We start from the raw sequence: 22,304 nt of genomic DNA on the forward strand, positions 1-22,304 counted from the left end.
TCAGTTATGTGACTTTCTATTATATTCAGTGTGGTAAGCAAAAGTGAAGGGTAACATCAACAGGATTTATATTAAACTGTTTTTCCCCTTCTTGTAAGAAGAACTTGGTACAGCCAGGAGCCTGTTCTCCTCTGCCTGTATGACCCGCCCTGCACACCACGCGCTTGTGCCTTTACCAGGGGTCGCACTTGGGCACCCTCGTGTACACTATATTGCCGCACCATTAAAAAATAAACGCACCAGATTTGTGAACAGTTCAAATATAGCGTGACTGATTTTTCTAGAAACGCTTGAGAGAAACTGGTTACTGGAAACCCTGAGCTTACCGAGGGGTTAAATGACAATCATTTACACAACAATCAAAATGTTTTGGCTCCTGGTAACGCAAGAGTAGACATTAATTCACACAGATCCCCAGTCAGAAAGCGTGAAACAGGTTTTACTTTTGTCTGAACCTACGTGAACATAAACAATAGATACACTGCATTTAAACTGGCTGTGTGACTATGCAAAGCACAACAGTGTGTTTCTTAACTGGTCCTTACATGCAGTCATGTGCACATTTATTAAAACACCTCAAGATTTGTCATTTATGTCCTTTATATACCTACCTAATTTGCCTATTTTCCAAGATTTTCAGTTCCAGTGCTTTGATTTCATCTGCACAGTAAATCAGAACCACAGAAGCAATGGAGTGTTCCAATACATTTGCACGCTACTGTAAGTATCTTTAAGGTCATTTTAATTCAATTTCCCTTGCTATGTTATGGTGTTTGCAATTATTCAGAGTGGTTCTGTTGCTCCAATATTTAGCCTCTCCCTGGCTTTGAGCATCTGGGGAACGGCTGACCTTATTCCACTAAAACCATGTGACCTTTCAACCCCTGCCTAAATAAACGTACAATAGGTGTGCCAGGCAGTTAACATGATTTGAACAGAATGAGGAAGGCTGTTCCCAGCATTTAGGATTATCCAAACAAGCTCAAAGCCAAGGCAGATTAAGAGAAAAACGGAGCACCAGAACCAACACGAATCAGGGCAAACACCATACATGTAATGAAGAAATGAAAATGTTATTTGAAACTACTTTAAATTGTGGAGGGTCGCATTAGCAGTTAACTTGAAAAATGTAGTAATAAACCCTGTAGAAATAGTAGTGTTCAACTACCATACTGAATAGGGTGGGGGGGTTCAGCTTCCCTCTGTGTCAAGACAGAGCCAAGAGTGACATCTAGTGGACACACATGGAATTCCTTGAACTGTTTACTGTTTTAAAGCAGAAAAACAACTGTGTTTCACCTTTCAAACTGCCCCTTGAATATAGCTGAGAGGACACAGAGTGCATTGCTTCTAGGAAAAGTGCCCTGGTCACTTTTTGATTCAATATAAATCCATTTAAGTAATACAAGTTTTAGCTGATAAAGATTCTGCAGCTAGTTATAACATATAATGCCTTCAACAGTCACTCACAGTTTTAAATACCAGCCCCTTTTTAAATGGCATGATGTGAAATTTCAAAATGTCACAGTGCCAAAGGGTCTTCGGTGGGGGAACTGGATTGCTGTTATAATTAGGGATTGACGTTTCTCGTGTTAGGACGAAAGGCAAAAGGTCAGTCAACCTTGTCTTAGTCAATTCAGCCAGCCATTGATTCAAAGGGGAAGTGACCCGTGTCTGAAAGGCCAGTCTCGTCCAATCACGTAACTCTTGACCCCAAACTGCCAGGATGCTTACTTTTGTCCTCCATTGTCAATCCCATCCAATCGATGGCTTGAGAAGTGAGAGGGGTGGGGATGGGGAAGGGGGAGGGTGATTGGAGGGTGGGATTAAGGGTTAGGGTTAGGATTCCCACTTGTCTTGTTAAATTAAAAGCAGTTGCTGTGGTAAGAAAGCTATGTGAGAATACATGATTCAATGTGCATACGTACATGGGCTGCAACAGTGAGATGCAACTGTGCATATTACAGAATGTATGTCACACAAGTCATGTTAAGGGAAAGCCCATTACACACAAGGGTATAACACATACCACAAGGGCACATTTCATGTCCAATGCAATGGAGTTAATTACTGTAACTGTTCTCCTTTCCAACATGTTACCACTAATTATTAAATAGCTACTTTTTTTTTAATTGTGCTTTTATACAATCAGTTGCAGCTGGAGTGTAATGCACACCACAGCTCTCTTGTTTTGTTTGTAACTCTGTACAGCGCTCTGGGATGCCATGGTGTGAAGGGCGCTATATCAAAATAAATGTATATTATATTGTAAATACTGCATATTATAATTATATCATTTGTAGTACCTGTTTTGACTCTGTATTTTTCCAGGTGTCTAGTTTTAATTCTTACTTGGTAACCACACCAAATGGTTTCCATAAGAAAAAATCAATATTGGAATTATTCTGTTGTCCTTAAACTGTGTTAAGTTGCAATTTCACCAGGGCCCACTAGGGAGCGTTTTCAGTTTATAGAATAGTCAGCGTTGCACATTTATTTTGCTGGGCGCCATTTTGGCTCAAACTCTTCCCTGTAGTGGAATACAGTTTGAATGCTGGCTATTGATCCCACATGGCACCCACATGAACTCACATAACCTTGCAGTAACCCATGGCAGCCAATAGGTTACGCTGCTGTAACCAAGCAACAATAATAGCTGAAGCGTTCCCAAACAGACAGTCAATCGAACTGTTGACAGCTTCATAAAGACGCAGGTATGTGGCTGTGAGCTGAATTTTCCGATGACGATACAGAATGTTTGTAAAGCAGCATTCTATGAGCTTAAGGGTCTGTGACAAACCAACCCAGGGGGTACAGCTGCACCTGTCTGTCTCTTCCCAAAACAGCCCCCCCCCCCCCGTCAATAGCTATGCCATGCATGTGTGCATCTATTATTAGACTGCCATTTGAGCTCATATTTAATATGCAAGTATGATATGTACCATTACTGATTTTACACTGCAATATGTTATCAATAATATGCTATCCATACTATTTAAATAATGTGCATTTAAACCACATGTGTGCCATTCGCATGGTGTTTTAAAATTGCATTGATTGCACAAATGGGGTATTAGTAGCTTCACATACCAGTCTTTGTATGTCTTGTTTTTTTAACTGGTGCAGGAAACTACCAAGCCTCAAAAAACGTGCTCAACCTACATATGAAACATGAGCTCAAAAACGGCCGGCTGATGACAGATACACACATGCATAGCATAGCTATTGATTGTTTATTAAAGTGTAACTAAACTTCAGCAAATGGTTAATTGCATATTAATTCAAAATAAAGAGTTATTATCTTATTCACCAGTTGTCGGCTTTATTTTCTTAAGAAAGCTAGTCTTCCCAAAATAAATGCAGTGACAAGTATATCAATACTAAAATGTGGTTAAAAAACATTGCTTCTTGATTTGAAGTTGACATAACCCATTCATCCCCTCAGTCTCCTAAATTTAAAATGCAGTTGGTAGAACACACAGACCAAATGAAAACTTGAAACACACACCATGTATAAAAAAACACAAGTAATTTATTCTTTATTCATCTTCTAACAATTTTTTTTTTCACACATCGAACAACGCTACAAAACCCAAAGGAACAGTTCCTATAGAAGAAATGCATTTTACAGGCGAACAGACCCCTCTAGTATATCAAGGCACTTTGAACAACAAAATAAAAAGGTGTGTCTAAGTTCAAAGTTCACAGGGAAAAAGCAGTTCAATTCGAAAACGACAGCAGAGAGAGACACCAAAATGTATTCAGACAGTCACCCCAAATTTCACACTTCCATGTTACAATTAGAAATTAGATCAACAAAATAAATAGAACAGCTAAAATGATTAAAATTGTTCAGACGGTTTTGATGATATATCAAACATATATCATATATCATATATAAACATATATGGGCGAACATATTGTGCAAACTGAACTTATCCAGCTATTTATGTAAGGCACGTTTCAGGCAATGGAAGATGACAGGAGATAGAAGCTTGACCACTGATGAAGGACAGCACACTCTGTACAGGGCTCACTATATATTATACATGGCAGGTCGAGACTGTAGTGTCACTACTGTACTAGCGTTGGGAGACCCAGGTGATTTCATTAGTAGTTAATTAGCAGACTCTCAATAGTGTGGAGGTACAGACTAATACCCGCTGTGGGGGTTAAATTGCACTTGTGAATTTTAACAGATGCCTACCAAGTAAGTGAGGGAACCTATAAAGTACATTGCATATACTTTATGTACACATGTGTCTATGCCTGAAGGTTTAAATAGACAGGAATAGCAGATCGTTACATCATTAACTATGTAGTAAATGACAAGCACATTAAAAGATTTCAATAGAAATGTAGTCAAAGTCTATACGTACCTCCACTGTTTGTTTTCAAACACACTTTATTTGTTTATTTAGCAGACGCCTTTATCCAAGGTGACTTACAGAGACTAGGGTGTGTGAACTATGCATCAGCTGCAGAGTCACTTACAATTACGTCTCACCCGAAAGACGGAGCACAAGGAGGTTAAGTGACTTGCTCAGGGTCACACAATGAGTCAGTGGCTGAGGTGGGATTTGAACCGGGGACCTCCTGGTTACAAGCCCTTTTCTTTAACCACTGGACCACACAGCCTCCTACTTTCCCTTGACAAAGGCATGTTAAACATACCGAAACATTGGGAAGTTGGCTCGAGTACATATATAATGATCCCCCTTTACATCGCTGTAGTCAGGAGTTATAGGTAGTTTGTGATCCGCCTTACAAGAAGAAGACATGTGCTAGTGTAATGGTATTGTAGGGCAAATGGGAGCCATTGCTGTACCACATTATAACGTGTTTCACGGTATAAAGTGACGCCTTGTATCCTAATGAGGAAAACAATCTTACTGACAATCAAGCACTGGATGTCACAGAAAGTTCTAATGTTGAATTCAGATCAAACATAGGTCATGCTAACGACCTTCACAAGTAATTGCTTTCTGTGCTATCACAATCTAAAACCTCAATGCCTTAAAAGCATGCAATTTACTAGCGCAGAAAGAAGTAAACAAGATCTAGGGAAACATTCTTTAAACGTAACGCAATAGTGTAAAGTTAGCACTGAAATACAAACACGAAATATACAATCTACTGTACAAAAATCTAGAACTGGCTTCAGCAGGATTTTAAACTTTAGCAGCATGGATCTGAATGTACATAAAGCATATGAGAAGGTTCTGCAGAAATAAACAGAGGCACGCTAAATAGGTTATTGTTTATCTAAATGATTACAATCTAAGGTTGATCACCTGCTTAAGGCTTCATCAAATCTCTGTCTGTACACTAATTACATTGTGATTGCATGTGTGGCAACATATTAATTATATTGTAAATACACAACCTCATGTGTAAGTACAGTACAGTGTAATACCCAAGCAACTAAAAACATCTTGTAATTAAGCACACAGTTGCATTGTAACTACACAATACTGTATGTTGTTACTATGTTATTACATTGTAATAAGTGTATTTGATACAGTGTTATCAAAATATTTCTATTATGCCACCTGTTATATATATATATATATATATATATATATATATATGTATATATATATTAATTTTCTAGTTCAACAGAAAACAGTGGATTCCTCAAAAACTGAATTAAAGAAACACACAGTGGTCAATTTTGCACAGTATCCGAAAGGCAAGTCTACCAACTTGGTTTATTGCTAAGAAGTGACAGACTGTGACACTGTGAATGATCATTAGCAGGATTTGAAATGTTAGTAACTATATAGGAGAAGAATAGGAGTTACTATTGAAGTCAAATGAAGTAAACGATTTTCATTTTTAATTCATATCCTATTAAATAACGGATTACAAGACAGTTATTCTAGAAACATTTAACCCTGGGGAAACTTACACTAGCTATCAGAAATAAATTATATTTATAAAAGAAAAAGGGCAATTTAAATAATACACTCAGAACGCCCAAACTAAAATATATTAGTATATATTTTAGTTTGGGGCTTAGGTCAGCAAGGGTGTCCTCGCCTCACTGCGCACCAGCGACCCCTGTAGACTGGCCAGGCGCCTGCGGGCTTGCCTGTAAGCTGCCCAGAGCTGCGTTGTCCTCCGACGCTGTAGCTCTGGGTTGGCTACAAGGCGGGCCTGCAGAGTGAAAAGAAGCAGTCGGCTGACGGCACACGCTTCGGAAGACAGCTTGTGTTCGTCCTCGCCGCTCCTGAGTCAGCACGGGGCTGGTAACGGTGAGCTGAGTGTAAAAAAAAATACAATTGTGTATTTCAAATTGGGAGAAAAACGGGGTAAAATCACATCAGCATTAGACCCGTACTTCCCTCTCAACTACAGAGCTTGCTCTTTAATTGCTAAGACATTTGTCTTTGACGTTTTTAATTTGCGCCTTCAATTCAACCCAATAGGCTAGGATGCCAACTTATTAAAAAAAATTATGGTACATTACGTCAACATCTATCATAATAAAAAATATTTGCCTCTGTGTCCCATGGCCAACATCCTTACATTACATCAGCTATTCCCCTAATAGCCTAATTATCCATGCAATAAACAAGGAGGCAACCTGACACCCCCGGCCTCAGCATGGACCTTGAATAGCTTGGCCTCCTGTGGCCCACAAGCCCCTATTTGGTTTGAACCCACAGGCCAAGACAGCGTCCTCTCTCCTCCCTCGACACAAACTGCAACACAGACAGACAGAGACACCTTAACACCCACTCAAGCTAAACTGTAGGGTTGAAATAATGGAGCTCGCCAGACTTAGCTGTACGCACCAAAGACAAAACGGCATTCTTATTTAAAATAAAATAAAAATAAAAAAAGAGAAATGCTTTAATTATAAAGAACCGGCAATTGAAATCTGTTTTTGCTGTGTTTTTTATTTGATTTTTTTTAAATAATAAAATCATTTGAAAAAGGAAATGTGCTTCACAAAGAGGCTGTTTAGTCAGAGCTCAAATGTTTGTTTTCCACGTGCATGCGTGTACGTAGGTTTGGGTTCACGTCAGACCTGGTGTTGTCGGTGCACGCCTGTCCGAGCTGTTGTGTTCTGGTTCCAGTGGACCCCCCTCAGATTTCTTGCAGCAGATCAGCAGGGAAGAAGCCCAGTTTCCTTCCAGTGCTCACCTTCATGTACCCGTTAAGCTCCTCGCCTTTCTTGACCACAATCTTTGGGGAATGAAACGCCGTGAGAGTGGGGCTGTGGGGGCAACTGGACCTCACACTCATTTTCAAAAACCCCACTAGGGTTGCAACCTGTCCCTGTTTTCCCTGGATTGTCGTGTCCCGGGATTTCAATATGCCTTCACAGGACATTAAATGCCCGTGCCTTAAATTGAGCACAAGTTAAATCAGTATACAATAGTACTGCAATAGACACACAATATGAATTGGTTGTCGATACTATAGTAGTAATATTATCAATGTTTCCTATTGGATGAATGTAGGATTTCTGAAGAGAGTTTAAACTCCTGTTTTTTTTGTACCTCCGGGAGGTGGCAATGTTAAGAAAAAACACCATTTACAATTCTCTAACAAATATGGTCACTTGAAGACAGCTTACAAGACCCTAAATAAAAATGTCTGAGTTGTTTATTTGTGGTCTGGTGTGGTTTCCTTTCAGAAAAAAATGGAGCTTTGAGATTTAACAGTTTTATCATTTAATAGCTGTTATTTAAAAGCACACATTTATTTGAAATTGTTATTGTACATTTAAAAAAATCTATGAACACAATAATAATAATAATAATAATAATAATAATAATAATAATAATAATTGTAAGTGCAGTAAGGCAAGTAATAAAGTGACCCATTGTGATTGTACAGTTGGTTCAAACAATTTAACATGATTATAAATAAATATAAAACTATAAAAAGAAACCAGAAATAAAAATAAGGGTTGTTGTTTGGATGATGATGATGATGATGAATAACATCATTAATAAAACAAACTTAAATTAGATGGAGGCAGTAATTGTATCAATTAAATATGCAATTACAACCAAGATTAACTGAGATACATATTTTGAATCTCAAGCTTAATTTCGATTCATTTTTTATTTATTTTTTTAAATCGCTTGACAGTCCTAGTACTTTCACATAATTACAATGTTATTATGCATCGTTATAATGTAGTTAGCATACAAATCTTTTTGCACGGTATATATGTAAGTACACAATTGCGTCAGAAAAGGGTTAGGGTTAGAGTTAGAGTTAGGGATAGGTTTAGGTTCAGAAAAATGTACACATTAACTACATTGTAACTATGTATAATAACATTGTAATTATGTGTAAGTCCACCTGTATTTACTAAGTAACTACTATGTAAATGCACAGTGATTAGAGACACTTCATGTACAGTGTTGCCAGTGACGTCGTGCTGGGTTAATGTTCGTTTTACCTGGTCTTTCTTCAGTGTGATCTGAGCCAGCTCTCGATTCCCCACGAACGACCGGGTCACTTTGTAGACACGCTCGCTCGCTTTCACTCGGATGATATAGTTTGCCGGGAGGTAACCAGACTTCTCACCAATCTTACCCTGCAGCCGGCAAGCAAGGGGAATAAAACAAGCAAAAAGATACGCTCGCGTCAAATATTCAAACAAACATTGTTCACAGATGCCAATATTATTGATTCCAGTAATTTGTATACCTGCCAAAATAGATAGGGTCTATTTTAATGTCCTTGACCACTGGGGTGGTTTATTGACCTGCTTATTAACATGAACACATACAACAACAAATGCTGTATGGGTAAACAAAGGTTAAACATATATTGTGAGCACACTTGAGAACACTGTGCCCAAGCTCAGCTGCAAGGTGGGATGATGCTTTCCAACTCAGGACACAGAGGAACAAGGAATTGATCAAGTGGGGTACAATGTACCCTGTGTAGAAGAGATGTATGCTCTGTGTCTGGAACAACATTGTGACTCCATGAAACTGACAGTGTTTAGATACTGTTAGGAAAACAGACTGTCAGCAGAGTTCACAAAGCTCAGCTTCGCACACACACATTTAGGCAAGATATGTAAGACAGGCACTCATTAGTGCAAACGAGAAAAGCTACCTGAATCCTCTGCTGACAGACCATCTCTGTACCTGAGCTTTCTCCCAGGTAACTGATCGTTGTCTATAGATTTCTGTTTATAACCAGGTGCCAGACTGTTGTGTCTAACAATACATGTTTAAGATATAGATGCGTAACCTTTGACTATTGGAATCAACAAATGGAAACTTGCTATCACAGCAATCGGTATTGTGTGCGATCATTTGCAGACATCAAATTAATTAGTTTCCTTACAATATTGTAAAACGATGCCCGTGGAAAATCAGATTTATACATTTTAGGGTGATATTAAGATCAGCCTCTGTTTAGATTTAGATTAATATATTCTCAAATATATAACTTTAACATTCATACGTATATAAATCTAAACCCACAATCCAATCCTTCAGTGATGATAATCATTACATAAGAGTACGATAACAAAAGTCACTGCAGGCAGCAATATATATCATAGATCTATTTTTGTAACTCATATGAATATATATGTATTAACCCCAGTGCGAAGTTGGACACCGAAGCCCACTACATCACCTGGAAGTTATAATTTAAGTGTTTTCAATTTCTTGTAAGTTCTGTAACAATTTTCCTTTTAAAAAAAAAAAAAAAATATTTAAATAAAAGTACTGTACACAAATGCTTTTTGGCTATTCCTCTCCTTTGAATTATGGCGAGTTGCGGGGAATAGTATTTTCTCCGGAGACATTTATCTACAGCAGTGCAACGTATCAAGCAGCTAATGCAGAATTTATGAAAATAAATTTCAAACACAAGTTCTTAAGAATCCTACCCTCCACCATTCCTCATTGGAATCATCAATCACTGTAATTCTGTCCCCTGCGCTGCAAAAAAAGAAATAGATTTATTTAGTATTTTTGTTTTTGTTTGTTTTTTTTCACACTCCCCTGATTTCTGTAACACTATATTATCGCAGGCTCTGTTGTAATGCATACTGGTGCACGTTTCTTTTTAAAACGAACAAAAAAAATACATCCATCCATAAGGTCTGAAATGTGCAGTTTTGAAAGAAACACATGTTATATTAAGTCTTTTTATTTCCATTTCCAACTGTCTCCACCCCTTCAATGGCTCCTTTCCTGTTATTAACCAACCAGCTGCTTCCCTTATTGACTGACATGCTTTGACCAGAAGACACTGCTGAGGTAAAATGACTAGGAAGTGCAAGTGTAGCCGATTCCTTGAAAGTAAGGCAAAGAAACTGAGAAATTTCTTTAGTCAAGTGGAGACCATTGATTTGTTGCCTGTTGTAACTACAAATGAACTATAGAGAGACAAATATGTGTTTTGTAATTGAGAAATCTTGAATACAGTAGGTGTCAGTTTTAGGACACTGTATCCCCAGTCATGGTAATCCTAGGAGGTCGTGCTCAGAATAGACGGTCACCACTTACTGGAAGTCCAAGTCATCTTTCTCCAGAGCCTTGAATCGATAGAGAGCCAGGTAATAGTGAGACTGCGTGAACGCACCAGGTTGAGGTTTCTTGTGCTGAGAAAACAGAACAAAAAGTCCTTTCAATAACCTCACAGTGCTGTGCTGGTTGTATTGGAAGTTTAATAGTATTTGATAAATGATTCACAGACAACACTATATATGAGTTGCTACCTGGTACAGGGATGGAAGTAAGACTTCCATTGCATAGCAGTTTGATCAATTGCTGGTTTTATTATGAGTTTAACAAGACACACCTGAGCTTGTTATCTATGCACTGTGGCTAATCAAGCTCATATTGCAACCTGTAATGCGTGAAACTGCTATGCAATAGGACTTTTATTTTCATCCCTGTGTTGCCTAATTGCTTAATTGTCAAAACTAACTCCAATGGTCTAGCTGCAATTTGAAAATGTAACCTACAGCAAAGGTACCAGGAATCAGCCGTTTGTGTTTTGGGGACCAGCAATAATGCTAACAAATCTTCTAAGAGGTAAGAAAATTAATTTGAAGGCTTTGGCACTAGCACTCCTTTAAATGAACATCATCGTCATTATTATTATTATTATTATTATTATTATTATTATTATTATTATTATTATTACCTTGTCATCCGTTGGTGCTTTATCTCCTTTTTTGTCTGCCTCAGGGTTACCTGCGAGAAAATTAACACAGTTCATATCTTCGTGAGATGTATAGGAAAATATGAACATTGTGCTGGCTCACTAACTATCTATTGTTTATACCTAGTGACCATTTTAACATGTCTAACATTAATCTCATCTTATGAGACTTGGAATCAATACATGGAACACTGTTTATGTTCAATCACGAGTCAATCTCGTCTTAATTATACTTTATTAATTAATCAATATTATAAACGCAAGAAACTAAAAAATCAGCAGGCTTACAGATGCTTGCAACCTAAATAACATTCATATTCAAAAAGGACCATCAGGATCAGCTGCTGTCCCTTTAGCAGGCCCTCACCTCCTTCTGCCTTCCCTTCCTCAGGCTTGGGTGCTGCCTCTTCCTCCTCCATCATCGCCATCATCATCTACAGAGCAGAGGAAAGGAAACTCACTGCAGCGCCAGCAAACAAATCCGTGTAAACTCCTTAAATAACAAGTCAAGCAATATGACTAAACGTGTCCGGATTCTCCATGCGAAGCTCTGCAATTGAATTCAAGGTTGTAATCGTCACATACTTTTAATTCAGGGTTTAGGATGGATTGTCAAAATAAGACAAAAGAGACTCTTACCAGCGTGGCCTGTTAGGGTTTGTATTTTTGTTTTCCCTGAGTAGTAACTGTATTGCAAAGGGTGCCAGTTAGTTCCGCTGGTCGGACAGTCACAGAGGCTTCTCTCAGTGGACGTTACCTACTTACATTTTTCTTGTCGTCTGAATCTTTTTTCCTTTCCTTGTTCGCCATTATGACTCCCACTCTCAGGGTCTCAAAGACCGGGTCTGACCTGTTAGACTGAGCTGAAGACAGACAGGCAAGTTGACATTAATGCAAATTGCAGGTGATGCCTTTTAATATCACTGCAAATGGACTGAGCAAAAATACTTTAAAGTCAGAGATGCGCTTGAGTGCAGTATTGTTATTCTATGATGCACATGTATTATAACACCGCAATTGCTTCTGTTGTTTTGATTTGTTGTGAATACATAATCAATCCACTGTAACTGAAAAATCTTGGAAAATTGTCACTATAGGCAAATTAGTCTAATGTAATTGATGACTTTAATAGGCCACACATGCAATTCATTTAAAATAGTAAGAGAAAATGAACACATATCCACACCTGACAAAATGCAGAAGACTTTTTAGAAGTTGTTTAAGACGTCTAATTAAAGCACAAAGTGGTCTAACATTTTCACACATGGAGTGCCTATTGCTTCTCTGTCACTGATTACTGACCAAAGTAGTTAGTCCAAGTCTGCAAAAATGTGCAATAATACTCTGTGCAGGCTTGTCAGTGCGCCGCCTCTAGTCTGGCTCAGCAGTTCGTACTCACAGAAAGGCAGCAGCTCTGTGACGCAGGCGTTCTGTTGGTTGCTGTACAGGGGGGAGCTGTAGGCTCGTCGGAAACCAGGAGGCTGGGGACACACAACGAGGGGCTGCTTTAGGACCAAGTTCACACCAAACACAGCAGAGATCTGCACTGTGCTCACAAGGAAAGTGTGGCGAGCTAGATTTCTGTTTTATAAAACTGAGGAGACCACCTCCCTCACCCCACCCTAAGAGAAAGGGTGCTCCCTCCAGTCTAGGGCAGGTTTGAGGCATGGAGACTGAACTGCTCCCTCACACCCCTAAGAGAAAGGGTGCTCCCTCCAGTCCAGGGCAGGCTTGAGGCATTGAGACTGAACTGCTCCCTCACCCCCTAGGAGAAAGGGTGCTCCCTCCAGTCCAGGGCAGACTTGAGGCATGGAGACTGAACTGCTCCCTCACCCCCTAAGAGAATTGGTGCACTCAACAGAAACTTGCCCCAATAGAAAATAAAGACATGGATACTTACAATCTTACCAAAGCACTCCTGCATCTCCACGAATGACTGGCAGTGATGGTGAATATTTGTTTTGCAGTTTTTACATCGCAGACCAAACTTGTTATTTACTGCAAACGACATATAAACAAGGCAGAGTGTTACCATTAACCCGTCCCCCTGCAACACTACCCTTTTAAAATTGTACCTGAGTAAAGCATAGCAAAGTGTATAAAACATAGTGAAAGCATGGTACAGAACAGGGCAAGCCATGGTAAGCAAATGCTAAATCACTGTGCAAATTTACCGTGGTAAACTTTTACAATGGCAGTGCCTCTAGTTACTGTACTTTTAAAAGTCTGTCAGCAGTCACTTACACACAATCATTCTGGCACACACGTCACAGAACTTGGGTTTCTTTAAGTAATGATCCTTGAATTTGTGAGGTTTGTTGTTGACTGGTTTGACTGGCTCAGCAGGGGGTTGGTCATCCTCCTCGTCCTCATCTTCATACTCCTCCTCATACACGAAGAAGACCTGCGGGGGGAGAGAGCGGGCAGAGTGAGAGTGAGGGGTCGGGACTGGGGACAGGGGTGAGGGGACAGACTTGACCTGAAGACATATACTGAAACGCAAACCAAAACACCTCATTGATTCTCAACTAAAACTATCCAGTCTTTTGTGTGTTAGCGAATGCATATCCACGGTACAGCAATGTGAAATTCTATAAAAAACAGTATGAAAAGATATAACTTACCTTATACTTCCTGTCACTGTATACCGAACTGACACCCTTTATAATAAAGTCACCATTGGAAAAAGAACCATTTCTTTCAAATACAGTAGCTTGATTTTTCATTATTTTTAATTCCCAAAAAATATTTAGGGAATACATAAAATCACATAAATCCTGATAATACATTTTAAAATATTTTTTAATTAGTCCACTGTTTGTGTTCCAGAACCCAGAATTAAGAGAGTAGTACGACTACATCTGTAGCATTAATGCTCTTTAAACTACAAGACCAATGCATAGGTAGATGGATGGAGTGTTATATTTCTATGGATGATGATGATGATGAGGGATGAATGTCAGTAACCTTACATCGAGTCAATCTAGTAGCCACTGTTAGTCAGGAGTTTATTAAGAACACGGGTGAAAAACAAAAAATTCTCTTCAGTATGTTCAGCATTATAATAAATATGAAAAGATGATATAGTTTAAAAGATGGGGCTCGCATTACAAAGTGGGAAAAATGAGCCATTCATTAACGTGCTGATTTCAAAACAAGGCTGTCCTTCCTTCACCTGTACAATCGAGTCCAAACGTTTCCGTTTACAGCCTCGGCACGCCAGTAAATACGCCGGCGCACCGGCTGAGAAGAAAATCCACTTCCGATCGGCTTTTAAAACACTCAATCCGGAAGTTAATTGCCGTTGACTGGTACTCAATTGTAAAGGTGAGGGAAGGACAGCTTTTCTTGTTTTAAAAATCAGCACATTAATGAATGGATTTATTTAATACCTGCTGATACATACTTCTTAAAGGCAATTACGAGCACAAGAACAAGTATCAGCACACCCCTACTCTTATACCATACAAGACAGGATCAACTGCACATATTAACTTGTAAGTAAGTACTTGTGATTAGCCCTCCCATGTCCTCAATGAGCCACCGTAGTTGTTTTACTGGACGCTATGTGTGCGGCTCCAGGCTTACCGGCCCTGTGTTGACTACCTCGCCGTTAGGCTGCTGCCCGGCCTCTGTCTCCACAGCATTCTGCTTTTTGTTCCTCTGAAATAACTTCTTAAGCTTCTGTAACTGAAAACAGTGAAGAGTGCCGGCCGTCAGTGATCAGAGAAGCCAGCGCGCTGTGTTAGTCACACCGCAAGTCAGGGAGGGCGTTAGGCAGGTTTTCAGTGAGAGAGGGAGGAGTAGAGACTAGTAACACTCCAACAGAAATCCAAATTAAAAAGTGTTTCCCAACAGGGTTGGTTAACGGAAACAAGAGAGGCTCTCGAGCTGCACAGAAAGAAGTGGCTTGATGTGGAGAAACGCTGGCTTAAAGTTCAGAAATATTAGCTTGTTACCTGGTAAAGGCACGACCATACTGGCTGTGCAAAGTTTCCAATCTTCACTGGGGGCTAAGGAGGCAAAATTGGCAGGGCTTTTCTCCTCAGCATATTACAGCAGACTCTACTGGTCAGACACCCGCTGAGCTTAACACCTGCATGACTGGCCTTCGTCAATACAGAAGTCATTGTGAATACCTTTAGTGTTTTAGTGCGATTAAGTTTCATTTAAGGGCCTCTTTAAAAATCACGTTTTGATATTTCGAGTGCATTAATAATGAACCGCTGTGTTGTCAGCGCGGTTTTACGGTTTGTCTCAAAGGAGTTCAACCTGTAGAAGCTCTACTGAGGATCTGTGAATAAAATATCTGTAATCAAGATCAGATAGCTGGAAGGGGTGGTTTAACCCTTATCAGTAATATTATGGTAAATCGATTACTGCGTCAATCCTACTCTGTTATATCCTAGACACACAACCAACCTCCCCCTTGTTAGTGTGGATCTCCACAGAAGGAATCTGAGCTGCATTCGAGTCACATAAAAACAAACTAACCACTGCCAGATGTGGGTACAACAGTGTACCTCAGAATATAAAGTGATCCGTATCTACAAAGCGTTTCCAAGGTTTGTCAAATGATAAAACAAAACTACTAATGCTACAGAACTAGCAAAAACAACCAAAGAGCATGTCAGAGCTTTTAAATGAACCAAGTTAGGTCATTTGAACTTTGTTTTGTTTTCTTTTTAGATGGTGTTAAAGCACAGTGACAAAAAGCTTGTTGATGTCAAGTCTTTACTCAAAACAGATATTTTTATAACACAGTCTGAACTGAAGAAGCCGGATGGTTTTTAATAATACATGTACAGCTATGGCAAACGTTTTGCATCACCTAGAATTTCAGGATTGAGACAAATACAAAAAAAAACAACTATATGAACATAATCTTTTATTCAACATCATGTAATCAAAGAAACTATAAAATGATATTGCAAAAGTCTACCAGAAGCCATAACAGCATTACAGTATTTCATGTTAGATTTCGAAAAATGTCATATTTTTCAATTTGTGTCTTTTCCATATATGGAAAACTACACAGCGGTATGTAATTCAATATGCTAACGTAACATTAATTCAGCAGGTTTCAGTCAACTTTATGAAACAAAAAGTGTTAATTCTATAGGGGGATGCAAAACTGTTGGCCACAGCTGTATAATCTACCAGAGAGGATAGATCAAATCTGCACAGAATGCTTAGTTTGAGATTTGCTCTGTGGAAAATCACACACCCTTTAACAAGCGAGAGACCCTTTCAGGTTAACTCTACCCTTAAAGGCTGCAGTCCCTGTGAGACACAAAGGGCCAAATTCTATAATAAAGTCGCCAAACTTACCTGTGTAATTCTTTTCATGGCAGTATCCTTAGTGTGTTAAAACCAGGGGCCCAGGAGTCCTAACAAGCACCTAAATCCTTATATAGGGCCTCAGTTCCTACTTTGGTTAAATTGCAAGATTAGTGTCCTTGTGCAAGGATTTTATCCTCTATCTCATATAAGAAACAAAGCACCTTTAATTGGGGCAGCTCATTCCGTTTATATTAATTGTCCATCCCGTCCCGTCCCCCCCCCCCCAGATTATTGGCATTGGATCTGCCGCATGTATGAGAAATCTACTGGGGATTAAGACAATCTTAAAATAGACATCAAAGGGATTTTAAAATGCCAGACTCAACCAATGGAAACAGTTTGACATTGTTCCTAAATATATCGAGAAGTAGCCATAATATACAGAATGAGAGTTTCAGGATCAGTATATCGTGCCTTCGCATTTCAATGAGCAACTGAGGTCAGATAGGACGGTAAGGAATATAGGTAGATTTAAAAGAAGGTGTTTTTTTTTTCTTAATTATGCAAAGTTGGCTTTAAAGCAGAATTTAAAAAGGAGTAAAATTGCCTAAAAAAAAAGATGAAGTTGCATTTCTGCAAACTAAAAGGTGAAACAACTTTCACGGTACATACTTCATTTTTGTCCATCACTTTCCCCCTTTTGAAATAATTTTTGACAACAATTAATCTGATCTAAATTATTAAAATGACATTTCAAATCAATAAAAGAAGTGATCATGACAAACTTCAGTTTTTTTTACAATCACACAAACAGTGATCTTACCTATACCCCTTACAACGACTGCTTCGGGTCTGAAGGTTTTAATGTCAATTTGCAGGTCTGACCTGCGAGATGTGGATCCCTTGGAGGGGTCTGTAGTTATCATTCCGAATTGTTAAATGACTAATCACCTGCGATAAGGTGCTTTCACTGAGTTCAGGAGCTGCTCATCTATTCCAGCTGCCTGTCTCAGACATACAGCACTTCTATAAAAAGACACCCAATGTGTTGGAACAGGCTGCAGCCTGACTCAATGCACTGAAATATTTTATTGACAGAAGGTGCTAATGGGTATAAGCAAAGGAAAGCAGCTGTGCCATACCCTGCGGTTGGAAACATGGTTGCATAAAGTCCCTGGCGTCTTCAGAATGGAAACACGCTGTTAAAATAAATAAATTTCTATTTAGCAGATGCCTTTATCCAAGGCGACTTACAGAGACTAGGGTGTGTGAACTATGCACCAGCTGCAGAGTCACTTACAATTATGTCTCACCCGAAAGACAGAACACAAGGAGGTTAAGTGACTTGCTCAGGGTCACACAATGAGTCAGTGGCTGAGGTGGGATTTGAACCGAGGACCTCCTGGTTACAAGACCTTTTCTTTAACCACTGGACCACACAGCCTCATAAGTGACCTGGAGGCCTTCTGTACACATCTTTAGCTGATGGTTTGAAATCTATCGTATTTAGATGTACAATTAAAACCTGGTTAATATCTCCCTCCGCTTATTATCACTGCATTAAAACTATCCAGAATGCCAGCACATAATGGGAGTTAATGGAGGAGAAGTGATAATATCACTCTGGGCATGGTCACACACTGGTCAATATCAATCACATCAATGATTTCCACCCCATTTAATTTCACTTTGGGATATTATAAAATAAGATTGGAAAGTTTACATGTGCATGGGGTGCAGTGTAGTATTGAAAAGTTCCCAAATAAAGTATGGAAGCCCAATACAGCAGATTTACTGCTATCTTGTGTGTTGTAAGTGCTCAGTGGCTGACTCTAATCAAGTTGAGTGTGCATTTCTCACACATCATACAAGCACATTCTCAACTTGACTTGCACGTCATAAGTCATTAAATATAAATAAAAATCTGTTTATATAGAACAGGTTATGGTTGTAATGTTAACACTATGAGATCTACACTCTCAGTGAAATTGTAAGTGTAGTTGCTGCCAATAGCTTCCAATGGAAATGTGACTTCTAATGTTTAAATAACGTGTTGTACTTGATCACAATGGTAGATTGCAGATTGCAGAAGAAATCTAATGCGATACCTAATAACATATTCCAAGAGCCACAGGAAGACAGTCCTATTTTTTATACCACTTCCTCAGTTTCAATGCTTTTTGCCAGGCTGTTGATGAACGTCTGATGAAGTCGACATTCTTATTATCTCTGTTTTTGATCAGTCCTTTGAAGTGTTGTTATAAAGGGGCGGGCTGTATTTGATTGGCAGTCTGATGCTAATTTTGGAATGTTAGTAATTCCAGACTTTCCCGGATGGAATAGCTGGGGGTATTGTGCTCGGAATGGGAAGGCACAGTTGCTCTAAGGGGTGGCAGGGGGGGGGGGGGGGAAATCGGTCGAGTGAAGTGACACAACAGCTGCAACAAGACGCATCAACTATGGTGAATAAAAAACATTAGAACATAAAGTTTACAAACGAGAGGAGGCCCCATTCGGCCCATCCTGCTCGCTTGGTTGTTAGTAGCTTATTGATCCCAGAATCTCATCAAGCAGCTTCTTGAAGGATCCCAGGGTGTCAGCTTCAACAACATTACTGGGCAGACTCCCACAATTCTCTGTGTAAAAAAGTGCCTCCTATTTTCTGTTCTGAATGCCCCTTTACCTAATCTCCATTTGTGACCCTTGGTTCTTGTTTATTTTTTCAGGTTGAAAAAGTCCCTTGGGTCAACATTGTCGATGCCTTTTAAAATTTTGAAAGTTTGAATCAGATCGCCGCGTCTTCTTTGTTCAAGACTGAACAGATTCAATTCTTTTAGCCTGTCTGCATATGACATGCCTTTTAAACCCGGAATAATTCTGGTCGCTCTTCTTTGCACTCTTTCTAGATCAGCAATATCCTTTTTTGTAGCGAGGTGACCAGAACTGAACACAATATGCTAGATGGGGTCTTACTAATGCATATTATGATGCTATACATTTAGTGACATTTGATTAGAAAGTTAGAAACTGTGTGTTTGAGACCTCAGCTCATTCATTCAGTATCATGACTCATTAAAGAGTTAGTTGCTTTCAAATTAAATTCGTTATGATGTTTGCAGTCAGCAGTTTTACATTTTTTGATATCTGTGTTAAGTTGCTTTGGCAGTAAGGTCAAAGTTGTTCATTAGTATTATTTGCCTGCCAAAGACATAGGTAACGTTGTCTGAATCAGATGAAGTGTCTGTATTACATCTACAGCAGGAAAGAAGAACTAAACATAGACTTATGAGTGAATGCAATATACAGAATTGTAATAAGAACCGCTATGAAGGAAAACATGATGAAAAGTTAAGGGGACGGTTTAAAAAATATATTAAAATGAAATTGGTGTGGATTATAAGCCAAGCGATTTTATATTTCGTAACCCGAGCCTTACACCCTATTTATACTGTTATGGTCGTCACATTGTGTGTGTGCATCAGTGTCTGTGTCTGTGTGTGTGCCAGTATTTGTTTAGAGGCACGTTTGACCCAGCTGTTGAAATCTAAAAGGGTGGTAGAGGTGAGAAATGCCTGTGCCATCGAGAGTCAGGTTTGGTTACAGGCATGCCTTTGGCAAGGGCTCCAGTCCACACGGAACAGCTCTCCTGTCAGAGAGGGGTGCAGAGTGGCCCCCGAACCACTTACTGTCGTGTCGTTGGTTTCTCCAGGGGGAGGGGCATGAGGGTCCAGCGGCTCTTTCTCCATCATTCTGAAAATAAACAATATTTTATATTTTATTTTTACATACAATTACCCATTTATACTGTTGGGCTTTTACTGGAGCAATCTAGATAAAGTACCTTGCTCAAGGGTACAGCAGCAGTGTCCCCCATCTGGGATTGAACCCACGACCCTCCGGTCAAGAGTCCAGAGCCCTAACCACTACTCCACACTGATGCCCTATATAAATGATGGACATTGACAAAATGTTTTTGGTTTCTTTTTAATCGCTCGATCATTCATCCTTGACCATGACACGCTTGAGTGACTATGACTGAAGCATATGCACTTAATCACTTAATTAGTGAGACAGTTGATTGGACGCTGTATATGGAGAGATTTCAGCTGCTAAATTGCAAGCCTGAATAAAAGCAAAAAAGAAAAATCAGATAAAAAACAATATGCCACGTCTGTCAAGAGAGCAGCACCTTCGTGTAATCGGCATGTTGGAGGCTGGACTAGGGCAGCGTACTGTGGCTCGCCGTCTTGGGTGCTCACAGCCAGCAATTTCAAACCTGGCGAGACGGTATAACCAGACACTCTGTCAATGACAGGCCACGAACTGGGAGACCAAGAGTCACAACACCTGCCCAAGATCAACAGGTCATTTTGCAGCATCTTCGTGATGTCAATTGTTAATCAACACAATATAAAGTCACTGCACCTGTTCTAAAACAGAGTTTGTCATTTTTTGATCACATCTAATGAATTGTATCCACATATAAGTGAGAAGTTTCTTTTGATACTTAGTATATTACAGAACACCTGTCTGGCATGTAATTTTCCTAGCAAATGAATCAGTCATGCGAGGGACATCGCGATATTCGCTATTTGAATATCCCAGCAAACGCGACTTAAAATGTTGGTTTGTGTTCTCTGATATAACTGAATTTCTGAACGACTGCCTCAAAAAGATATACCATACAAAGGAAACCAATGCTTAAATGAATAATCAGCCCATTCTACTGTACAGAAATGTGTTTCTCTCCTTCCTTTAATAGGTCTTTTGATGGGGTTGCAGGTTTTTTCATCGAAGATTTCACTATAATATGGTAGAAATTTAAATTTCCCCCACCCCAGCTAGATCAAAATCACAAAATATTTATTTTTTGTTCGTCCCAGTAATACTAGATCCTATTAATAAAAAAGGGTGTACAGAATATTGCCTTTTTTCTTTTTATTATTGTTATCTTGTCTTGATCCTGATGATGTGGGGTCAGTTTGAACAGAACTGCTCACCTGTTGGCTATTGATTTTGCCAATCTCTTGATTTATAGGTTGGTTTACATTCAAGAGAAGTGCCTGGACTCCCACACCCAGCACCAGCTATTTTGGGCTGCACAGTAACCCGAGCTGGGTATGGCTATAACTGGAACTGGAACGTTACTAGTCCAGGATCTCGGAGATTCAATTACACCCATAATGCTTAAGAAATTGCTTGAATGTCATTCCAAACCTATAGTTTAATATCAAGCCATTAACAATTTAAAGCGCTGACTTCCACGCAATTAATTGAAACAGGGCTTTGGTTATTAAGTGTAATCACTTACCCAAGAAATAAAAAAGAGAGAGTGCAATCTTTTTTTTTTTTTTCAGGTTGTGGGTTCTTTTCCCCCAGTTTAAGTTTACCCCCCCCCCCCCCACCCCCAAAAGTGATGTAACTGATTACAACAAAGCAAATCAAAAGTTTGTTTTTGCTCCGTAAGAAACAGAAGTCACTAACCTTTGATATCCGCGTTGGTCCTTCAGGTTGAGTTCTGTGTAAGATTTCCAAAGGTTTTAAAAGTTGCTTTTTTTTTACACCACACCCAAAACAGGAGGTGTACACCCAGGCTACGTATTTTATATATTTTTCTGTTCAAAGCCTCCGAAAGCTTGTCAGCTTGGTTGTCGTGGGTGTCTGTGTGCTCAAGAAGACAGTTGCATGTGTGAGATTGAGTTGGTGTGTGCAGGGGTAAAAACAGCCGACACAGACGCACAGATTGAGGGGCTGACACAAGGAAATTGGACACCCATGCCATCAGACTCTGGCCTTGCCCGAGTGACAATAATAAAAGCACTGGCTCCTATGCTGCTCTTTGTGAATGGGGTTTGATT

General features: G+C 39.4%; 1 protein-coding gene across 2 annotated transcripts; it reads right to left on the bottom strand.

Moving 5' to 3' along the window:
- Positions 1-3,512: 3,512 nt before the first annotated feature.
- Positions 3,513-22,170, bottom strand: LOC117400995 (SH3 and cysteine-rich domain-containing protein 3). 2 transcript variants are annotated; one of them, XM_059011588.1, is made up of 13 exons: positions 21,931-22,170; positions 20,133-20,196; positions 14,752-14,853; positions 13,408-13,567; positions 13,064-13,161; positions 12,563-12,644; positions 11,929-12,026; positions 11,531-11,597; positions 11,146-11,195; positions 10,503-10,597; positions 9,881-9,932; positions 8,426-8,563; positions 3,513-7,194 (listed from the first exon to the last, which is right to left on the bottom strand). In XM_059011588.1, exons 2-13 carry the CDS (start codon positions 20,193-20,195, stop codon positions 7,096-7,098), a joined length of 1,104 nt encoding a protein of 367 aa, XP_058867571.1. In that variant the 5' UTR covers position 20,196; positions 21,931-22,170; the 3' UTR covers positions 3,513-7,095. The 2 variants fall into 2 exon arrangements, with proteins under 2 accessions (XP_058867571.1, XP_033857269.2); XM_034001378.3 differs by lacking the exon at positions 14,752-14,853 and having other exon boundaries at positions 21,931-22,169.
- Between the last annotated feature and the right edge of the window lie 134 nt (positions 22,171-22,304).

Source organism: Acipenser ruthenus, chromosome 42 (assembly GCF_902713425.1).
Source record: "Acipenser ruthenus chromosome 42, fAciRut3.2 maternal haplotype, whole genome shotgun sequence".
NCBI classification, from domain to species: domain Eukaryota; kingdom Metazoa; phylum Chordata; class Actinopteri; order Acipenseriformes; family Acipenseridae; genus Acipenser; species Acipenser ruthenus.

Coding starts and splice junctions, on each gene's coding strand:
- LOC117400995 (XM_059011588.1), bottom strand. CDS start 20,195: ATGATGGAGAAAGAGCCGCTGGACCCTCATGCCCCTCCCCCTGGAGAA. Junction 14,854..20,132: donor GAGAAACCAACGACACGACA/GTAAGTGGTTCG, acceptor CACTGTTTTCAG/TTACAGAAGCTTAAGAAGTT. Junction 8,564..9,880: donor CCAATGAGGAATGGTGGAGG/GTAGGATTCTTA, acceptor TGCCGGCTGCAG/GGTAAGATTGGTGAGAAGTC.